Below are 22437 nucleotides of genomic sequence, written 5' to 3' on the forward strand. Positions count from 1 at the left end.
TATTTAAAAATGAGCTTAACACCCTTGAAATCGATACCCATATTGTTATGAGTATTAGTTAAGGATATTGCGGCCATCTTGTATCATAAATAATTCAATCGTTTTAGACCTTGTCCACATGTAACGTACAACGGCCAACGGAAAGTCTTCCTTCTCTTTCATTTGCGGCACCACACATACTCTCTCTTTCTTTACATAGCTTTTTCTTGCCGAATTCGTTATGTGTGGACCATCATATACTCTCTCTTTCGCTGAATAGCTTTTTTGCCAAATTCGTTAGGTATATTATTTGGCACTTTACGCCTTTCTGAGAACTTTGGAAATGATTCTCTTTCCGCTTTCGTTCGCTGTCTTTATATGTGAACCCGTCCTAAAATTATTCGGGTACTCTTAAAAATTTCAGCCGTATGTCCTTTTCTGTAAACGGATAATGAATAGTTAACATACAGTAGTTTACATTCGCATTTACAATATTAGTTAGAATTACTTAGATAGTCAAAAACATTAATTATTTTCAAATCACGAAAATAGTAGCTAAGTACCTATTTATCTTTATTCAGTTTATGAATCTATCCGCTGAATTAATCATCGCAAAATGCAATCAAATAACATCCTCAAGAGCTGATTGAACACCTCCAGATGTAGGAATTTTCAATTAAAATAATTTGTGACTAATATGGCTCATGGATTGTTTTTGTCGCTTCAATGCCAAATTTTAACTGGAAATTTTTCAAATACCTACTCTTTGCACCTGCCCATTCAATGAAAGATTTCTTCATTAACAAACGCGCATCGATTATGATAATATTTGTGATAATAATATTATAAGACGACGCTGGAAATTCCAATAAATAAGACATAGAAATTGTTGGCGAAAGAATGTGAATATGAGCGAATCGCACGCCAAATTCTAAAAATGTTTTATTGATATATTTCGTGGCGTGGACTTAATATCATCCGTGTGCGCCGATGTCAGCGATACAGAGCAGCGGAAACAGTTAGCAACTTTTGCTATTTCGAAAATATGAATCATATTTCCATAAATGTGTATCATAATATAATGGTAATTTTACCAATCCTGTTACAACTGTAACCTAAAGTTATTTGATTTATATTCTACCTAGATTTTCTATTTTCGCTCTACATTCATTACTTCGATCGATCTGCCATTACATGATTTTATGATGTATGTAATTATTATTATGTACTTCTTTGTGTCTGGGCTATGGTTATGGTTTTTAAAAGTGGCTTTGGTACAGTTCAGTGTAGCTCTGTTTCACTGTGACTAATATGGTCGATTGTGATAGCCACAGTTAACTATAGCTCTCTGCTAAGATTGATTATTTTCATGAATCTTATTATATCTTTTGCAGGGCAGTGTCTGGCCTAGAAAGCCTTATGAAAATGTTGTGAAGAAACAACAATATATAATTTTGCTCTGGCCAAGCTTTTTTAGATTTGTTGCACACCTGTTGTGTTTCCCAGTTATCATGAGTTATTTTGTAAGGACGGCAACAATACCTATACATTAAGATATCGCACTGTGAAAACATATTACATACATATAATTGAAAATATTGTAAAAAAAAATGTTTGATATTTGCACCAACTTAAACCTAACTAACTTAAACTATCAATAGGTAGCACATACAAATAATATTATTTTATTAAAATTAAAGGTATAGATTTGCATAAAAGGTGTATTAAATGAAACCTCTATTATGTTATTTTATACTTTTGAGTTTTTGAAGTCGGTTTTTTTAAACGTAGTTTTCCTGAATGCTCTCTAATTAAAGTGTGACTTACTTTTCGGCTTCGATATAGGTATCTCGCTAACTGCTATCCAGACTGTGAAAGATAGATTGGCGGAGATCCAACGTCAAATTGCAGGTAAGCATAGAGAAAAGCAACAATCGTGCAATTGTAGGAGAGCCAACGCCAAACAATCTTACAATCGCAGGGGAGCCAACGTGATATTCTGAGGTGAGAGAAGAGCATTAGATCACGGGAGACGCTGACAGCCTAAAATGCAATTACAAGTTCATAAAAGGAAGTTCGAAGAATTGGATAAGGCAACTGCAGTGCGTTAGCCGTTAAATTTGCAAATATTGGAGCTGTAAATCTCAAAATCCCCAAATTCGACGCTGCTACTTCATGGATGGCATTCAAACATCTGTTTGAAATAAATTTCTAAATGGAATGATTAGGAGGAAGAGTGACGCAGAATTGAGAACGTACCAGCGAATAAGCGGACCCTGGCATCGCTGTTCGACTAGGTGCAGAAGTTTTATGAAGACCTGCAACAGTAGGCTACAGAGGCTATAGGCTACATTACGCTGTCAATGGAATAAAGATTCTTGAGGTGTGAGGACCGTACTATAATGCCTTTGAAGTGGATGCCAGTAAGAAGCGACTACAGAAGTAACAGAGTCTTCCAAGCACTGGCACCGATTCAATACCGTAGTGGCCGCCCCGTATGCTATGAATAGAATCAACGGTGTCGAGCTCAGAAAAGACAGAAATTAAAGACTGCAGCTACACAGAGGATACACTCAGGAGCCCTTACAACTCAATGGAACCAGGGCTGCTGGCAGCCAAGTATAGGCATGTGGTAGAAATAGTCGTGTAACCACAGGAGAAATAATAACAATAAACACTGCTTGAAGCGTTAACCCAGGCAGCTGGTGAAGGTTATGAGGACTCAGGACCTAGTAGAGTCTTGGAGTAAGGAAAAAAGGAGCAGGATCAAAAAGAAGACCTTGGCCCGATCTAGAAATGGAAATCTAGAGGATGGAGACCATTGTGGAGCGACGACTAGTTACTACGGCTCACTGGGACAGCCTTATCCTGAAAGATGGCATGCTGTATACACAATGGCAGTCGTCACACGGGGAGGAAAAAACATTACTGATGGTTAATAAGATGATGTTAAGCTTGTTACTAAAATTATTTTTTCACGTCTGTGCTTCCGGCGGATAAAACTCGCAGTGGAGAATACTCTTGTAACGTTTCGAGAACATTTTTGCTTGGGTGTGCCATTAAGACATGAGATGGTGTAGAAAATGTACAACGTTCGCTTAAGTGAAAGGACTTTGAAGGAGACCTAGAGGAAAGCTTCAACTGCTTAATGTAGGGCTCCTTGAAAAAGTATACCCAAAGATGTGGCGTGGTGGTTTCTCGTAATAGAGCAAGGAAGCCGATGTATCGTCGTGGTTTAAGATTACTTCACCAAATGGCTTGAAGTGTTTGCTACCCCGAACCAAGAGACGTGTAGCTAAAAAGCTGCCCCAGCAATTAGTGCACCATTTTGGTTTACCCTTGTAGCGATCTGGGAAGAACCTTTGACTTGGAAGTTATTCCAAGAGATGTGTACCTAATCTTCTCGGAATAAACAAAACGCATACTCCCCCAGCGCACCTATAATCTGACGGCATAGTGAAGAAAGAGATTCAACTTAGTACTTACCAGCGTAAAGGAACCTTGACCTTGACATACCTAGTTGTTTTGTTTTTTTTAACAGAGCTGTTTTAAAAAAATCTTAAGTATTTAATTTTAGTAACTGGACTGTTAGAGAATATTCAAGACTTATTCTTACTTGTATTCCTTGGTTCATTGAAGTGGACATAACAGTGTTAACCTTATAACTTCACCTATTAACTTTCTAATTAAAGGTATTCCTCCTGGCTTTCGAATTCATTGTAGGCGGCTCTACCACCAAACTGCGCTTCTCTACACTGTGATTATTCGCTATCATAGAGTTCGCAAACAGTTCACGATAGTCTCTCAAGGTTACATGTCTTTGTTCCAAATGACTTCAGAGTTCAGGACTTATAAGTGATGTAAATTAATAAAAATTTCACACTAAGTGAATAATAATAATAATAATTTAAATTATAATAATGTGAAAGGTTACTTACTATTCTTCAATATTTACGAAGTTTAATGTTATTCTTATCGTTTTCTCTAAATCAGGGATTCCCAAACTATTTTGGGCAAGAGAACATTTTCCAATATTTACTGATGTCTCAGAACTTCGATTTTCAAATTGCTTTAAAACTCCAATCTCTAGCTTCTTTCTTATATTTTTTACTTGCCGAGTTTTTCATACTATACGATCTTGTGCACTTTTATCGCATTGTTGAATTCTTTTAGGCAAGTCTTGATACTTTGTACAATAAATGTAGCAATTATTATAATAAGTACCAAAATCGTAACAGTTGCCAATGTTAAAGGAAAATAGAGAAGTTGAGAGTTTCAACTAATGCCCCTAATGACCCCCGAAATTAATCTTTCTTCGTCGACTCCTGTGAAACTGATATGTACTCCTGTCCCAAGGGAATCGCTGTTCTAAATGATAATATTCTTGGTCCTAATTTTTTTGTTTAAATCAATTTTGGTTTGATTTGATTAGAAATATGCCTACTATAGGTTTGGCTGACTAACTGCCCAGCAGGTTAGTGGGATCCAAAGTCAAGCCCACCACTTGTATTAACCCTTAAGACAACTTTACGGTCGTTCGGGGGCTCGACAAATTTCTCGACATCAACTTCTACCACATCAATGTAGATGTGGCGTGCAGGTAGATTCTCTTGGGGGCCCGGGTTATGGTGCCTAAAATCGGCAGGCCGTATCAGTCGTCATGCCAGCATTAATGAAGTCATCCGCAGGGCATTTGCCGCTCTTAATATACCAGCTGTTTTAGGGCCAAATGGTATTATCCGCCGCGATGGCAAGCGTCCTGATGGAATGACGCTGGCGGCTTGGGCACGGGGAAGGATGCTGGTGTGGGACGCGACTTGCGTCGTCACTCTGGCTCCTTCTCATGTTCAAATTACGTCAGTTGGTGCTGGGGCTGCTCTTTCGACTGCCGAAGACGGCAAGCGTCGCAAATATCAGTGCATCATACATCTTTGCGCCCTTTGGTGTCGATACAATTGGCCCGTGGGGCCCAGTGGCGTGGAGAATGTTCAAAATACTATCTTCGCGCCTCAATAAGGCTACCGGTAACCCAAGCGCTGGCAGCTATCTCGGTCAACGGATCAGCTAAGCTTATACAACGCGGAAATGCTGCCAGTATTCTAGGTGCGCTTCCGCTTGTTTTCCAAATATATTAGTAACTTCTACCTGATCGTGCTGAAATTGTGACATTCTGCACCATAATTGTCATTACAAAAGGAAGTACTTTCTGTTTTGCCCTTTTCATTGTTTTTCATAAGCAATTCGGTGACGCGAACTCACGAGATTTCACCCATCTTAAATGTATCTTACTGTATATATATTTATTTTTTAATTATTTATTTATCGCGTGCGCCAGTCATGAGCATGTCGGTGACGCAAACCGATAAGATTTTCCCCTACAAAAATGTGCCCAACGCGGAGAAGAATGTTTTCCCTTGCCTTAGTACCTAAAGATAGTTGAGGTCGCAAGCATCGCGAGCGCATTAATTACGTGCGCTAAGTAATTAATGCGCTCGCGATGGTGCCATGGAATTTGTGACCTTTTTTTTATTTCAATAATATTTCTGTTATTTCATCAAAACTATCTGATGTTAACGATGACATTCACCACCATCACTAAACAATTATGACAAATTTTTTAAAATTTCGTAATTTAATTTTAATAAATAAAATTCTCATGTCGCGGTGTTTGTAGTTAAACTCCTTTGAAACGGCTTGACCGATTCTCATGAAATTTTGAGTGCATATTGGGTAGGTCTGAGAATCGGACATCATCTATTTTTCATCCCCCTAAATGTTAAGGGTGGTCCACGCCAAATTTTTTTTTATTGTTTTTTTGACATTTTTTTTAAATTTGTTTGATTAGGAGTCAGCATTAAAAAAATACATACAACTTCAAATTTTCACCCATCTACGATCAACAGTTACTGGGTTACAATACAACGTTTGCTGGGTCAGCTAGTCTATATATATATGTATACAATTCTCGTGTCGCGGTGTTTGTTACTAAACTCCTCCGAAACGGCTGAAACGATTTGTATGAAATTTTGTGGGCATATCGGGTAGGCATGAGAATCGGCCAACATCTATTTTTTATACTCCTAAATGATAATGACCCACCCCAAATTTTTTTTATTTAATTTTATTATGATTTAGCATTAAAAAATACATACGACATCATATTTTTACTCATCTATAATTAACCTCTGATTTTTAATCGCGATTTTAAATTATTATGTTCCATCCTCAGATCCGCATGAGGCAATCGAATACAATAATTGTAGTACGAAATATTTGGTACGTCTTAGAATCAGTCGCATTTATTTTTTATACCTCAAAATTTTTAATTATTGATATTTTTATTACTTTAATTAGCAATACTCGTAGGTACAACGCTGGGTCAGTTAGTAATTAGATATATATAATACACAATATGTTACTTTACTCGAGAACTGTCACTCAAAATTACCTTGACAAGGTTCTCTCTCTCTAAAATTAAATCAATTTAAATGTTTTATAATAAAAATGCCTGCATCATAAATCCTATTACTCCACAGCTGAATATCTAAGTGATCGGACAGCCTGGGACTAGATTATGATTATTTCATAGCAATAGCAATGAAAGTACAATATTGTACATTTTTATAAAAAAGAGCGCACAAAAAAAATGCTGGTAGAGTTTCTTACGCCACTTCTTCTCTCTCAGAGCGCCATTTGTTTCCGAAGCGGTAGTAGTATCTAGTATATTTTAAATGACATCAAAAAGAATTCTAAAGGAATCAATTTTGAGTAAATAAATGGCTTTTATGCCTTTTGCCTTTCTTATTCTGTTTATAATCGATCTAACGTACGAGCAAGCCCGCGAAGCCCACTAACCTAATGGAACATAAGTTTTAATGAGATTTTATCTGGCTCACTGCCAATCAAGTTGTCGACAACTGCAGCCATTTAGATTGGTAAGCTTCTTCAAAACAACCATTAATGAGGGCACGTTTTACACCATCTAATTCATAGTTATAGTCATATGTTAGATGATATAAAAAAACCTCACCATTTTTTTAAGGAAAATAAGGGACGAGACGAGCAGGACTTTCATTACCATCATAATTGATATGCCGTGTCCATTACAATGCAGTGCCGCTCAGAATTGTTGAAAAACCCAAAAATCTAAATGATACTCGGGAAGATGACATACGAGACTCAAACTCGTGCCAGATTTTGGCGAGTCAACACGTTATGAGAATGCCTCGTGTAGGTGCGAAACACGTGTTGTTAAAAGACAAATATTGGCGGAATTAACACTAAAGAAAACTCAAATCATGTGCATGGTTATGGATTTCCGCAAAGTAACGCCTACTACAAAAAAAAACCCTAACATTCTGAGCGGCACTACAGTTGCGCTCGTCACCTTGAGACAAAAGATGTTAAGTCTCATTTGCCCAGTAATTTCACTAGCTACGACGCCCTTCAGACCGAAACACAGTAATATTTAGATTAATGCTTCACGGCAGAAATAGGCGGCGTTGTGGTACCCATAATCTAGACGGCATCCTGTGCAAAGGAGCCTCCCACTGGTACACTGACATCGCTAACTGACCAATTAGAAATCACTGCTAGGCGACCACTCACCTAAATTGGTTGATTGCATTCCTATGTGTATCAGGAGCCTACTAGCTTATAAAGTCGACGTACTGCGTTAAATTATCAAGGGTTTCTGTGAATGTCTCAAATCCCTCAATGTTGCCAGAAATCATTTCAAAGTCAAATAAACTTTATTCATTAAGCTTTGAATCGTCACCATAAATAATTCTTTAACTCTAAAATTACTGAATCTACCATATGTTCAGTAAAAGTAGAGCTAGTGAGAAGATCACACAAGAAACTCAACGGCCACTCTTTTCAATCAAATAGAGTATAGTCGCACCATTGTAAGATGAAATAGGTGATATAATTGACTTGATTCTAACTGCTAACTTCCTAGATCCCTAGACATGGTACATACCATCATCTAGAACCATTCTGAATACCTGTAGCACGTGGTATTTTTCCCCAGGGATTTTCTTCTACGTATCACCAAACTATACAAATAAGTAACTTCTTTTCTCGCAGTTTCCATGTTGATAAGAATTACAATAAAAAAAAGAAGAATGTAGTGCCGCTCGGGATTCTTGATTGAACCTAAAATTCTTAGCGGCACCACAATTCGGAATATACGTCACTTGGAGACATAAGATGTTAAAACTGGGTTGCATCATATTAGCTGCTATAGTTAAGGCTTAGGTCAAATTTAACGTAAACAGTAACGCTGAGTTTAACATAAACATGCGGAATGTGTTCATCGTATTCCATAGCATAGTTAAAGTTAAAAAGTGACATATTATAAGACAAGATCCCACTGCTTGGTTCTGGTATGGTATGTAGTTTTTGTTAAAACGATTTTATTTTTTTAATAATATTTACACACTCTTAAACAAATTATCTTGTCCCAAACTAGGCATAGCCTGTACTATGGGTACAAGACAACGATATATTTAATACATTATACTTACTTAAATATACATAAATACATATAAACATCCATGACTCGGAAAGAAACATCCATATTCATCATATAAATGATTGCACCTACCGGGATTCGAACCCGGGACTTCTAGCTTAGTAGTCAGGGTCGCTAACCATTCGGCTATATCGGTCGTCAAGTAATTATTTTGAATGATGGAATATACAATGGATATGTTGCCTTCAAAAAATTGGCCCCATTTAAGTATAGCTAACTTTCTGATATAAAACGCAACTAAATGTTTCTTTTTAATAAATTTTACGTCATTTTAAAAGAGATTATGTAAAGTATTGAAAAAATATGGTTTCCATCTCTCAGTCATCTGCAAAATTAGGGTTACCAGATAAACTATTTATAGTCACCTGTTTTGTTGTCAGTTTTGAAACAAAATTGAAGTCTTAGTTAAGTTAACTTAAGTTAAAAAATGGCCGTTTAAAATTAATTTTATCAAAAAAATACATAACTGCAGAATCGAGCAGATGGGATCTTAGGATAGCCTAATAATATATATAGATATATTTAGTTGAAACTTATGACAGTTCGCTATTTAACCTTAACAAATGTTTGAACCGGCGAAAATTGGACAGTTATGATTTGTTAACTTTAACTGTTGTTAAAGTCATGACATCATCTAAAAATATTCAAATGGTGCAACGCATTTTTTGGTTAAACAGTACTTTAACATGTTTGTTATTGCTAAAATTAATTGAAAACCCAGCCTTAGTGTCATAAGCCCAGTAACTTCACTATAGTTTTATATTGGTATATATACCATCGACAAAAAAGCAGTTAGTTCACCAGTTGGAGGCTCCTTTGCACAGGATGCCGGCTAGATTATGGGTACCACAACAGCGCCTATTTTCGCCGTGAAGCAGTAATGTGTGACCATTACTGTATTTCTGTCTGAAGGGCGCTACGGCGTTCTAAACTAGCTATGCCTAGTGAAATTACTGGGCAAGACTTAACATCTTATGTCTCAAGGTGACGAGCGCAATTGTAGTGCCCCCCAGAATTTTTGTGTTTTTCAAGAATCCTGAGCGACATGGCATGGGTAGGGCGTTACAACTACCATCAGCTGAACGTCCTGCTCGTCTTGTCCCTTATTGTCATAAAAAAAGTTAGGTTTATATTTGCACGAAGGTTGGTGGCAGTTGGTGGACTGCACGGAACCATGTTTTTTACGAGTTCACTGTTAGACTGTCAGTGTCTAAAATGATAACAGTTACTAAGCGGTTGTATGTTCAAGCGAATTTCGACCTACTTGTTAATATGACTGTAGGAGGTCGTGATTCAATTTTGTCGATAGTACCTCCAATCCGAAACACATTAATGCTCGCACATAACTATCTCACGGCAGAAAAGGGCGCGGCTTTAGTAGACACTTACGCGCTATCCTACACAAAGAAGCCTCCTTGTAAAGTTACAACTTCCTGTTAAAATAAAAAAGTAGTTATTAATAAAAAATGCTTTTTACTTATAGAAAACCGAACAAAAAAAAGAACTACTAGACTACTTTTTAGTTTGGTTTATTTGTAAAAGCGTGTTTTTTAACTTTTTAAAACTATTATTTGCGTTGTTGAATTAAAAATTCTCTTTGGTAATAAAATTTCCTAAGATTAGATAAATCGGTTAAAGATAATGGTCGAAATTTAAAATTAGCATCAATTCCTGCCATAAAGACGATGATAGATGAAAATTACATAAATTAACAAAAATCTTATTTTTTCAAATTAATGTATTGTCATCGGTCCTCGAAAAATCTACGAAGTTTGAACAAAATCTGGCCTTTTAAAGTGGGTCAAAATCGCGCCCAAATGAGTCGATTACAAACAAACATACATACAGGTGAAGCTAATAAAAAGCGTGTAAAATCAATAAAAAGGATATGCATTTAACCGCAGACCATCTATATAGTATTTTCCAGGAGCCTCTAATTATTTATTTCGACTGGAACCGTTTCGGACTGAGTATTGTGAATCTCTAAATAGGTCAACACTAAAATGAGCTCGATAAGTGTATTTTTAATGATATGAAGAGGTGATCACTTACTATCAAGTAGATCCCATTCCAATTGACTATTGATCAATCATCATGTCAATTCATGTAATTCGGCAATGAAGTAATTTTTACCATATTTTAAATTGCGATAAGAATTTTATATAGAGTAAGATAATATCACTGTAAATGCTGTTCTTTACACTGAGGTTGTATATTTATTACACTATTCTACAAAAAATCATTCAATTCAAAAATCAATTCATCTCTTCAAATACTTGAAAAAGGTCACCCAGTCAGTAACATGTTTCCGGTGAAGACTAACATTAAATATAATTTAAATAATGAAATTTATTGAAGTATGCGTTACTTTGCGGAAATCCATAATTATACAAATAATTTGAGTTTTCTTTTGTGTTAATTCCGCCAATATTTGTCTTTAAACAATTCGACACGTGTTTCGCCTCTACACGAGGCATCCCCAGGACGTGTTGTCTCGCCAAAATCTGGCACGAGACGTCTCGTGTCAAATCAAATCATTTGTATATAATTTAAATTCACAAACTATTTTTGAAGTGAAACTTCTTTAGAATCGTTTTGATTTGAAAATCGATGAAACGAAAAAGCGAGACGATTGAGACACAAACAGGTATATATATGTATAGGATTCAGCCGGCGAGAGAATGAGATAGGAAGTATTATACAGTGTTTTAGAAACAGGCGATCATAGTTGAAGAGATTGTCTTATGTATTCAAATTCAAATAAATTCAAATATTTTTATTCAAAATAGGATGTGAAATCACTTATTGAAAGTCAAAAAAACTACCACCCATTCCAAAGTGAATGCCTCAGGCCTGAGAAGAATGGGCGCAACAAACTCAGCGGGCTTTTTTTTCATCAAAAATATGTTTTACAATTAAAGTAACATTTACAAAGTAACATTGTACAATTAAACTTATTATTTAATAGCCTGAGGGCGGTCGCTCCATTCCCAATCTGTGGTATCATTAAGAAAGTCATTTATGTTATAGTAACCTTTACCACACAAACGTTTTTTAACAATTCTTTTGAATAACGTAATACTTTTGTTTGAACATTTTCTGGGATCTTGTAGTAAAAGCATATACATCGCCCCACAAAAGACTTACTAACTCGACTTAGCCGAGTAGTAGGCATCATCAGTTTATGTCTGTTCCTGGTGTTAACATTATGGTTATGACAGTTTCTGGCAAATTCACTTATGTGCCTATGAACATACATTACATTATCAAGAATATATTGAGAAGCAACAGTCAAGATGTATGACGCGAGTATACCTTAATATATTCTGACGGCATGCGCTCGACGTAGACACCAGGAGAACATAAATATGGTAGCGGTGATAGTAATGTCTTTCATAGCGGTTGAAATCATGTGTCATCCTAGCAACATGTAAAGTCCTGGACTTTATATGAAGTTTAGAGGTTTAATGTAAATTTTGCATCGCATACAGCGATTCGTTGATTGAGTTTATGAACGCCAAATTAAATTTGAAAATGTGCTGCAGTCGCACTATATCAACAACAAGATCAAATGCAGTAAGTGACGCAGTCATTCAAAGATATATGGACCATATTAAGACCAAAGTATTTACTTCATACTTTAGTTACCACAAGCCTCTTGTATTATTTATCCCAAATAGTAAATTCTTAGTCTGAATAAATCTATGTAATATATATACGAATAAAATGTAATTAATTATCAAACTTTGTATCACTGTGATCATTACTAAAACCTATAATTATCCTCTTCCCAAAATTTTACATTCGTCTCATTATCTTGATGCCAAAATTTTTGAAGGTTTTAGTTCTACCACGTGTGATTGTACGCATGTTTTTTATTCGATAATATAAGTAGATATTTTTCTATAGGTTAATATTGTTGCTTGTTATAAAACAAAGAAACAACGAAGAAAAAACTAATTTTAAAGTATTTCATTTTAAAATGGGGGTGGTTATTATTTATCTAGGTCTGTTTCTAGACGCCATTTAAATAAAACACTATCTAATAGTAAAATAATACAATCACTATAATCTCAAACAATACACCATGTAAGTAAATACCTACTTACTACATACAATTGGCATCGCTCTTTATTTGGTTGAAGCCATATCGTCTCAGTCAATCGATCGACCACAACACGCTACACGATAAATTACTTTTTACGCTCACTCGAATGTTTTTCGACAAAGCAGTGATTTATAGACAGTCATGCTCAAACATTGTTGCTGTATACTCGTTTTTCAAACTACGGAATCAAACTGGCTGAACCGAAACGAAATCGTACTCGTTGTGAGCCTCTACATAGAGCTAAAAGTGTCTGTCTTTCTGAACGCACTCAGGCCCAATATGTTCGTAATGCCCAAAGTGCTGGAACAAGTAGACTCCAAGATGTACAACAGTTTGATTATAAGTCACCCCCCAAAGACAACATTAAACAATCTAAACCTAATAGCTTCGTTGTTAAACAACAAAACAGAAAAGTTATAGAAAAAAAACCGTGTGCAGTTTCTATTCAAACCCTCTCAATACCAATGACATATGCTGATAATCCTATTAGCCATTCTGCCTTCAATCGCCAAAGTAATAGCCATATTGACAATAAAACTAAGATTTTAAATTCCAAACAGGTCAGCGGAAAGAGGCTGTGTCAGAAGGTTGGTGGGAAGGAGACAGAAAATAAGATTCTGCTGCAGATCAGCGAAGCCAATCAAGTGTCGGACTTTGAAAGGATTCTTAATTCTAGCGCAATACTGTATGAGCGGAGTCATAGTCACGTTTGGCGGAGAAATGTTGCTATACATTCATCCTCGGCCATCACAACCCCGCGGCCTCGCTCCTCATACTCACTCCGAACTGTAAGTCAAGCTTATCATTATCTTTTTCGACAGCACGAAGAATCTTTGCAGCCTTTAATAGATAAATATAGGCGAGATAACACCGACCTGAAAAATCCCCCAGTACAAAGTAATTGGTATCAAAACCTGCAAGAATTGTCTGAGTTCTATGAAGATGATAAAGATCTACGAGATGAAATTGAAGCTATCACTGACCGTATAATAGTTGATGAAGTTAGCGAAGGTGAACAAACAACGACACGCAGCAATTTTAATGTTAATTTGGCTGAATTATTCGGACTAAATGTAAATGGAGAGTGCATTAGTCCGACAAATCGCGAAGAACAGAGCCAATCACCAATTGACAAAATTGGAAATCTTACAGAGGAATGGCTGGAACCGATTATGAACTCTCAATCTGATGATAGAAAAAGGGACAGTATCGACTCTAATGTCGATTGTTTGTCAAAAAATTTGAATTCAGTTCAAATTGATTGTGATTCAAATGTACCATCGATAACATTCAGTAATTGTAGCGAAGGTCATTCGCGAGTCGATAAAACTAACAATAAAGACGTAGTTATTCATCTGGCCGTTCCCGCAATTGATAATGCAGACGAGTCCCGACCGCCAATGATGTGACCTTCACTATTGAAGGATCAAATGAATAAGGTTTTGTTCGCTTAAATAATACTGAGCATTTATTAATGACGATGATTGCCATAGAGTCCGAACAGGCGAGGCCAAAAGAAGACCTCGTGCCAAAAATGGAGCCAACTAGCTCTCAAAGAACATTAACCCGCTCTAGTGCTATAAGTCAAAAGTCAGTAGACATAGTGGTGCCGGAGAGTTCAAACAATCCATTATATCGATCAAAATTAGCACCAGTAAGATCTTCATCGGAATCTCAGACTTCTGGTAAAAAAATACTCAACTTAAGAAAGACTAAAAACTCATCGATAGAGTCCACGATGAGTTTACCAAATCAGAAATCGTTGGAAAAGAAACACGGTGGTCTAAGACATCAGAAGTCCATTGTGGCCCATTCTGACATAACACTAAGCACACAGCCAACCATGTCAGACGACAGAAAGGCGCTACGGGAAGCTTTATATCAGGGCATCTTCCACAGACACAGGCGGACAATATTTGCTGTCGGTTCGTTTCTTAGAATGCTTAGAAGCAAAACGTCCAATTACGATTCTATTAGATCGGAATCAGATGAAATTTAGCAAAACCAGTAGTGCCGAAGTAGTTTTCTATATCGTTGGTGATGCAGAGAGACTGCAGTGCTTTTGAATGTTAATGTTAATTAGTTGTAGTAATCCTTATCCCAAAACCCACAAGTTTTGTACGATAGTGGCGTGATGGTGGGGATATTTGCCATTCTTTATGTTTTGTTAAAAATATTAGTCTTGTAACTTTCCATGAGACTACATAATGTAACACGATATAAATGCAACCTAAACAATAAAATATAAAAAAAATGGAGTATAATGTGACATGATGATTCGAAGCCTGTATTACGATATCGCGTGACCTTTACGCTCAAGGACGCTTATTGTAAAACTGAAGTAAACTTTGTGGTGTAAAATAAAAACCTTCAGATTTTTCTGTACTTCTTGTAATTTATGTGGAATAGATAGACTTAGTCTTAGGGTCGTCAGTTTGTAAGTTATCACCACACTTTGCAACACCAAACTAAACAGAAATATCGACCCAAGCACATCCCGATTAGTACTTTTATCCCTGTCTACCATGTTGCCAATTGAACGAACAGAAGGAACATTAAGACTCTATATTTTGCCCTATTTCATTTAAGGTCCGTACAGACGTTACTTACTGGCACGTTGCATTTTAGTTATTGTGGGGGGTTACAAGTATCTAATGAGTTTAAATATTAAACGTATATTTTACTAACATGTACATATTTATGTATTAACGGAAAGCATTTAATTTAATGTTTATTGCGTGGCGTGTTATAAATCTTTATTTACAGATAATGTTTATTTATAAGTCCATATTTTCGTGTACGGAAAGTAAAAATGTGTAGAATGTTTAAATAAAGTTCAATACAAAACCGCCCAGAGTTGATAAAAACACATTACACTCACGAATTGCGTCTGCAAATTATTTTTAACGATGGATTGTAATAATATAATTGAACGCAAGTGTTGTTAAGCGACACTGCGCTTGACAACAGCTGTGTCCCTCGTACCATAAAATCGGAACGCGCTGGGATGAACGACGCGGGAAAAAATGTCGCTTTATCAATAATTTATCAACTCTCAGCGAACAGTAGGTACTATTTTATTTATCAAATACGAATAGTATTTGTATTTATAACCCAACAAACAATAAGTTTGCAAATTTCAAGGAAATTTAGATATTCAAAACCAATCAGAGCTTTTATTAAAATTATGTTTATTATAATAATTATAATACTCGATAATTTTATAGAAATTATGCAAAAATGAATTTAATGTGACATTATACAAGAATGTTGCCACGTTTCTAGAACATTTTGCACTTTTTGTACAATATATTATGATGTAATTGTAAAATAATATTTTGTAAGTGCTTTTGTGTGGGATACGAACCAAAGTTACTAAATAATACATTTATACGTAATGATTAAATGTGTTTGCAATAGTTTCATAATTAAAATTCATGCTTTCATTCATGCATTTTTTATTTTGCCGCGAAGATGTTTTTAAGTGAGATTTATTTTTACGTTTTTTCGAGACTGGAAGTTTGTTGATATTAAGAATCTTATTTTTAGTTTTCCAATATTAAGCACAATTTTGTTATTTTCACCAAATTCAAAAATAATAACTTTATATATTGTGACGAGAACTATGAGCTTTATTATATTTATTAAAATAAGAATAGATAGCTTTGTAATAAAATAGCTGTAATTTTTTTAACGCTATCATAGTTGTTCAAATATTATTTTCGAAGTGAACATAATATAAGTACCTAGAATCTACGCAAGCAGGGTATTATGTTATTGCGGTTTTAAATAGATTCTGTGTGTTTGTCAGCTTTCGGTGTGTTGTTAATAATAATACAATAATTATCATTTATCTCCATCCATGTCTTAACTCCTCTATTAAAGATTCTGAAACAGTTAGCTTATTGCCAACATTAAAACACCCAACGTCCTAATAACCATTACATCATCGAAAAGAGTGTTGTAACTTGTAATGTTGTACTGAATTTCATATCAAAACACCCCTTACGTTTTTTTCGATCCCTTCATGCGCAAAGAGTTTCACCAGACAGCCATATTCTTATTGCTCGATGCGTGATATCTGTATGAATTTCAAAAAAAGAACATTTTCGTTTACGCGCTTTTCATACCAGAACGTCACGCGCCGTAAAAAAAAGGCAGTTATTCGAATCCCCGCCATTTTTCTTGAAAAAATGAGCGATTCAAGTTTTGACAGCAAACCGCCGGATATTTTAAACGCTTTAAAAGAATATAATATTCAAGTGAATTTTAATAGTTGCACTATACAAAATGTAAATTACTACTATTTCAGAATATTTTAGAGGATTCATATTTTGTGTAGATAAAATCTTGTATGCAACTGTTGATAATTAGGTATTAAAACACTCATGTGATTATCACAATAAAATATTAATCCACATTCGTGTTTTAATACCCCTAATTACACAACAGTTGCATAAATAACTATTACATACCTACAGCATAGTACATACGTAAGTAGTTTAAAATTTAACAGAGTTCTAAATACAGGTGAATAAAAGTGTAACTTTAATTAAGTTGTTCGTACCAACTTGATTTTTCTGTTATTTCTCTATAAATGTATTTGTGAATTAAATACTTTTATCATCTAATATTATACTTATCTAAGTATGATATTAAATATTATTTATTATACGTACATTGTTTATTTGTCACATAAATATATTTAAACAATGATTATTTTAATTTATTTATAAATACAAACAAGAATTTTCAAGAATTGTTATATTGTTTATTATAACGCTATATATATTTTTTTAAGTTTAGATAATCTTGTACGTCAATATAGACTGTGGCAGTTGTGAACACGTCGAAAGAAATAGTGGCGCACTGTTAGCCTCTATTTTCCGCAACGCACACTTACCAGTGGGAGGCTCCTTTGCACAGGAAGCCGACTAGATTATGGGTACCACAACGGCGCCTATTTCTGCCATGAAGCAGTAATGTGTACCTAAAAATTACTGTGTTTCGGTCAGAAGGGCACCGTAGCTAGTGAAATTGTTCGGCAAACGAATTCAAAACGAATACGAAACTCAGAAATTTTGGATTTTTCAAGAATCCTGCGCGGCACTGCATTTTAATGGGTAGGTAAATTAATACAAAACAAATATAATTTGATAAGTGATCATATAACTTGTAAGAACCTCGTTAAAGTTGTGATTTTCACTTAAATTCTTAAAAATTATAATTAAGTTCATGCCAAATTTATGTAGCTAATGGTAGAGTCAACAAAAAAGAGAGTTATTGGTAATTGAACCAACAAACGTATGAAAAGGTTGATTTCTTACATAATTTATACGCCTAGATAGAGCCTCTTGCTGCTGGACAACCGATGAAAACAGGCCCGGTATGTTATTTAAGTGTGCCTGACAAGCTACGTTATACACTCGGGATTTGTATGTCACTTTATGTTAGTGTGCGTGTATTGCTCGAAAAAGGGTTTAATCGTGAACCTCAATTTTGTGCGACTAATTCTCAGCTGTCACAGTCTATCTAGACGTATAAATAGTCAAAGGTTGATTATATAATCAATAAACATTGTTAAATACGTATGGAATCCATCCAAAGTTTTTGTGTTTTTATGTCGTTGCATCTTTTAATTGTTTTTATATTTCACTATTAATATATATGGCGGCGGACTGTCATTGGCGAAGCGAAGGACATCGGAAAGACCTGGAGTTAAATTAAGAGAGACACTCAGGACGGATCGCGATGGAGATGCACTGTGGATGCCTCTGCCCCAGCTAGGGGATACAGGAATTTAATGATGATTAATATATATATTTTATATCCTATTCGTACCCTGTGAGCATGGACTTAGAATATACTGTCGTATAGACCACCTTACCGTGACCTTACAGCTCGTTAGCTTGTGGTTTAATATTCATAATACTAATAGCCTAAGATCCCACCGCACGATTCTGCAGGTACGTGTTTTTTTGATAAAAATAATTTTAAATGAACGTTTGTATTGGAAATAGTAAATATAAAACTTCAATTTTGTATTAAACTTATAAAAAAAACTACAAATTATCAACAAAAATATACGTGTTTACATCTGGCAACCTTTATGTTGAGACTGACAAAGAGCTGGCAAACATATATTTTTCAATTCTTGAGATAATTTTCTTTAAAATTACGTACAATTTGATGCAGTTTTCATCAGAAAATTTATTAAATTAAAGTCTAAAATATAATACAGATACTTGCGGATATTTTTTATAGGCAACCTATAGCTAATACATTGCACATTCATTTAAAATATATTTACAATACATAATTATATCATGCACAGAAATAAAAAATATATATACTAGAACAATGACTCTAAAACGAATGAATAGCTAGACTAATTTTTTGTCCGAGGTAAAAATTAGTTTTATCAAAAAAACACGTACCTGCAAAATCGAACGGTGGGACCTTGGACTATAATAATAATAATAATTTTAATTCAGAAAAAAATCCATAATAATTGTTAGTAAAATGTCCTAAATTATGTAAGTATAATTATAACTAAACAGGCACATGAAGCCGCATAAATGCCTTTATAATTGGCGCATCATAATGACTAGCAATGGTTTGCAGAATGATGTTAGGGCTACCCCGCAACCTCTTCAGCAATGACGCGGTTCTTTTCCGTTGCATGGCATGCAAGCCGTCCACCCTCGCATCCGCGAACATTGCCGAACACCCGGGGATTATCCTAACAGACGGAAATATAAAGTAGCTTATTTACAATTGTCATTCTGTCTGCCTCATACAGATTCGGGTGTATTCTTTGCGACATTTCTTTTAAATACATTCCTTCAATTTATTTTCAAAAAATGTCTATTTGGACAAAGACTGTTAAAAGAATCAAAAGATAGCATGTACTGTATTAATTATTGTTACTAACAATATGTGTTTATAATATATTGTTTTATTGATAACATGCCTTGTTTTATTTATCTCATAACTATATTTACAATACTATGATTACATTAAATTAAAGCTATCATTACGGGGAAGACTACCAAGAATACTGGCAGCATTCCCGCTTTGGATAGCTAGGCTGATCCGTTGGCCGAAATAGCTGCCAGCGCTTGGGTTTCCAGAAGCTCTATTGAGGCGAAAAGTACTTTGTACATTCTCAGCGCCTCTGGGCACCAAGGGCCATGTTTTTGACACCAAACGGCACAAAGATGTAAGACTCACTGTGACCGACATATTTGCGACGCTTGCTGTCTTCGGCAGTCGAAGCAGCAGCCAGAGCACCAACTGACGTAACTTGGACATGAGAAGGAGCTGGAGTGTCGACACAGGTCGCGACCCACACCAGATATAAGTATATAATATTTAGCTTTAAGATTTGTTTTATCTCGTTGTATTTAACATAAATTACTGTAACACTGCAAGAAATGCATCGAGATAGAAGTCAAACTTTACGTGATAATAACATTTAATTCTCCTTTTTTGCTTCCTATCCTTTTGTGTTTCTGCCCTAAAGGGCTTAAAAAAGGACGATAACATTTGTTATCTTTTGATAATACGTTCTACTGTCATGTCGACCAGAAAATACCAGAGAGAGAAGTGTGTTTTATTCAGCAAATCTTAGAAGACAGTCAGGTCATTCAGTTATCGTATGATGATCATCGCAACGTCGAGGATACCCAGAAGATACTTATATATAATTCGGACAGCTTAAAATATCTTAGATGGGCAATATATATTATCTGATAAAGACAATAAGGAACCAGACGAGTATGCTCAGTTGATGGTAATTAATACGCTCTGCCCATTACAAGGGAGTGCCGGTCCGGTTTTTTTTTATGGAATACAAACGAGCGTACGGGTCACTTGGTGTTAAGTGATCACCGCCGCCCACAATCTCTTGCAACACCAGAGGAATCACAGGAGCGTTGCCGGCCTTTGAGGAAGGAGTACGCGCTTTTTTTGAAGGTACCCATGTCGTATCGTCCCGAAAACACCACACAAGGAAGCTCATTCCACAGCTTTGTAGTACGTGGAAGAAAGCTCCTTGAAAACTGCACCGTGGAGGACTGCCACACATCCAGATGGTGTTGATATCCTTACTTGTGGCGTGTCGTGCGAAGGTGGAAGTCGGCGGCAGGAAACAGGATTCTTGAAACAACCAAAAATAATACATAAACCATAAAAATTTAAGATAGTTACAAATAATTAGTTGTTAACGTTTGTTTTAGGGCAAAAGGCTCAATTTATAGGTACTTGAAAATGTACCTTTTTCGACTTGTTGACAAACATAAAACTTAACGTAAAGGTTATAAATCCAAAGGCACAAGATGGTTTATTAATAAAATACTAACTATGAAAATAAATGTTACGATTGCGTGTAATTATGGCTTCTAAATTGATATAGATGGTGAAGTTATTATGTTAAGTTCCATTATCATCAGGCAATCATGATAATGGAACCGTACCTTTATAGTTTGTAGATATTTATATCAACACTGGATACATTTTGGAGTTTAGCCTTCGGGATCTATAAATACATATGAAAAATACCTTGTTTTTGCAAGTGAATCTGGTGAGAAATTACTCATTAATTATTATTAATTAGTCATTTCGTTGAGTTTTCTTATATTTTTGTTTATAGAATAGGAGGACAAAAGATCGTACGGGTCACCTGGTGTTAAGTGATCACCGCCGCCTACATACTCTTGCAACACCAGAGAAGGAAGAATAGAGCTGATAATGGGGTGTGCCAAACCAGAGTTGACAGCAATACTCCATATAACATGCGCGGCAATCGCTCAAGATTTCGAGTCCCACTATTCCGATAATAGGCGAGGCTTTAAGGGAAGTGTTGTCGAAGAGAGGTGATACGACAAATAGGGTTTTTTAGTGGTAAACTCGCAACTTTGAGTGTTAAATTGGACAAGGTTCGATTTACCCCATTCCGCGACCTTCTCAAGAGAGGACTCGATAGAGGACACAAGTTTCTTCAAGGCACTGGTCGATGATTGATTGAAGAGAGACCCACATGGTTCGGCAATGTATATAAGTTAAGAAACAAAGGTATATTTTTATCTTTAATTTTGTCAACGCCTGTTTAAAGCTGTAAACACTCAGCTACAAATCTGCTGCTAAGTCATTTAACATTTTATCTTATCAGCGTTGGGGACTTATTTAAATTAAAATAAATTCAATGTTTTTTTTTAATATATTGTAAATGATGCTGACTAGAGCTGTTTGACTAGGACCCAGCCCCCTACCATTCGATGGGCGAACAGGTGAAAGCAGAGTGTTAGTAATAGTTTGTACCTAGTTGGATTCCTATTTTAATTCTCAACCTCCTAGCGAATTACCCTAACAATATAGTTTCAATTTAATCCCAACAAAGATTAAGTCCTTTTAGCATAATTATACCCGTGGGAGGCTCCTTTGCACAGGAAGCCGGCTAGATTATGGGTACCACAACGGCGCCTATTTCTGCCGCGAAGCAGTAATGTGTAAAGATGACTGTATGTCGGTATGAAGGGCGCCATAGCTAGTGAAATTACTAGGCAAATGAGACTTAATATCTTATGTCTCAAGGTGATGTGCGCAATTGTAGTGCCGCTCAGAATTTTTGGGTTTTTCAAGAACCCTGAGCGGTACTGCAATGTAATGGGTAGTGCGTATCAATTGGTAATTACCATCAGCTGAATGTCCTGCTTGTGTCGTCCCTTATTTTCATAAAAATAATTATGACACCAGGTAACCTAAAAATACTTCGCATTGTCCTATAATCGTTGTTTTTTGTTTATGGAAAGGA

At 35.6% G+C, this 22437-nt stretch overlaps 2 protein-coding genes across 2 annotated transcripts; both read left to right on the forward strand.

The window, feature by feature from the left end:
- The first annotated feature begins 12902 nt into the window (after positions 1–12902).
- On the forward strand, positions 12903–14034 carry LOC126969708 (uncharacterized). The gene is made up of 2 exons (XM_050815255.1): positions 12903–12932; positions 13184–14034. The coding sequence occupies exons 1-2, from the start codon at positions 12903–12905 to the stop codon at positions 14030–14032; spliced, it is 879 nt and encodes a 292-aa protein (XP_050671212.1). The 3' UTR covers positions 14033–14034.
- Positions 14035–14097: 63 nt separating this feature from the next.
- LOC126969741 (uncharacterized) lies at positions 14098–19591 on the forward strand. Its single transcript, XM_050815305.1, has one exon. It carries the CDS (start codon positions 14098–14100, stop codon positions 14620–14622), a length of 525 nt encoding a protein of 174 aa, XP_050671262.1. The 3' UTR covers positions 14623–19591.
- Positions 19592–22437: the final 2846 nt, after the last annotated feature.

This window comes from Leptidea sinapis, chromosome 19, assembly GCF_905404315.1.
Source record: "Leptidea sinapis chromosome 19, ilLepSina1.1, whole genome shotgun sequence".
Taxonomy (NCBI): Eukaryota; Metazoa; Arthropoda; class Insecta; order Lepidoptera; family Pieridae; genus Leptidea; species Leptidea sinapis.

Excerpts from the sequence above, each read along its gene's own strand:
- LOC126969708 (XM_050815255.1), top strand. The coding sequence starts at position 12,903 with ATGTTCGTAATGCCCAAAGTGCTGGAACAA. Across the intron at positions 12,933-13,183 it reads TGCCCAAAGTGCTGGAACAA|GTCAGCGGAAAGAGGCTGTG; the intron begins GTAGACTCCAAG and ends AATTCCAAACAG.
- LOC126969741 (XM_050815305.1), top strand. The coding sequence starts at position 14,098 with ATGACGATGATTGCCATAGAGTCCGAACAGGCGAGGCCAAAAGAAGAC.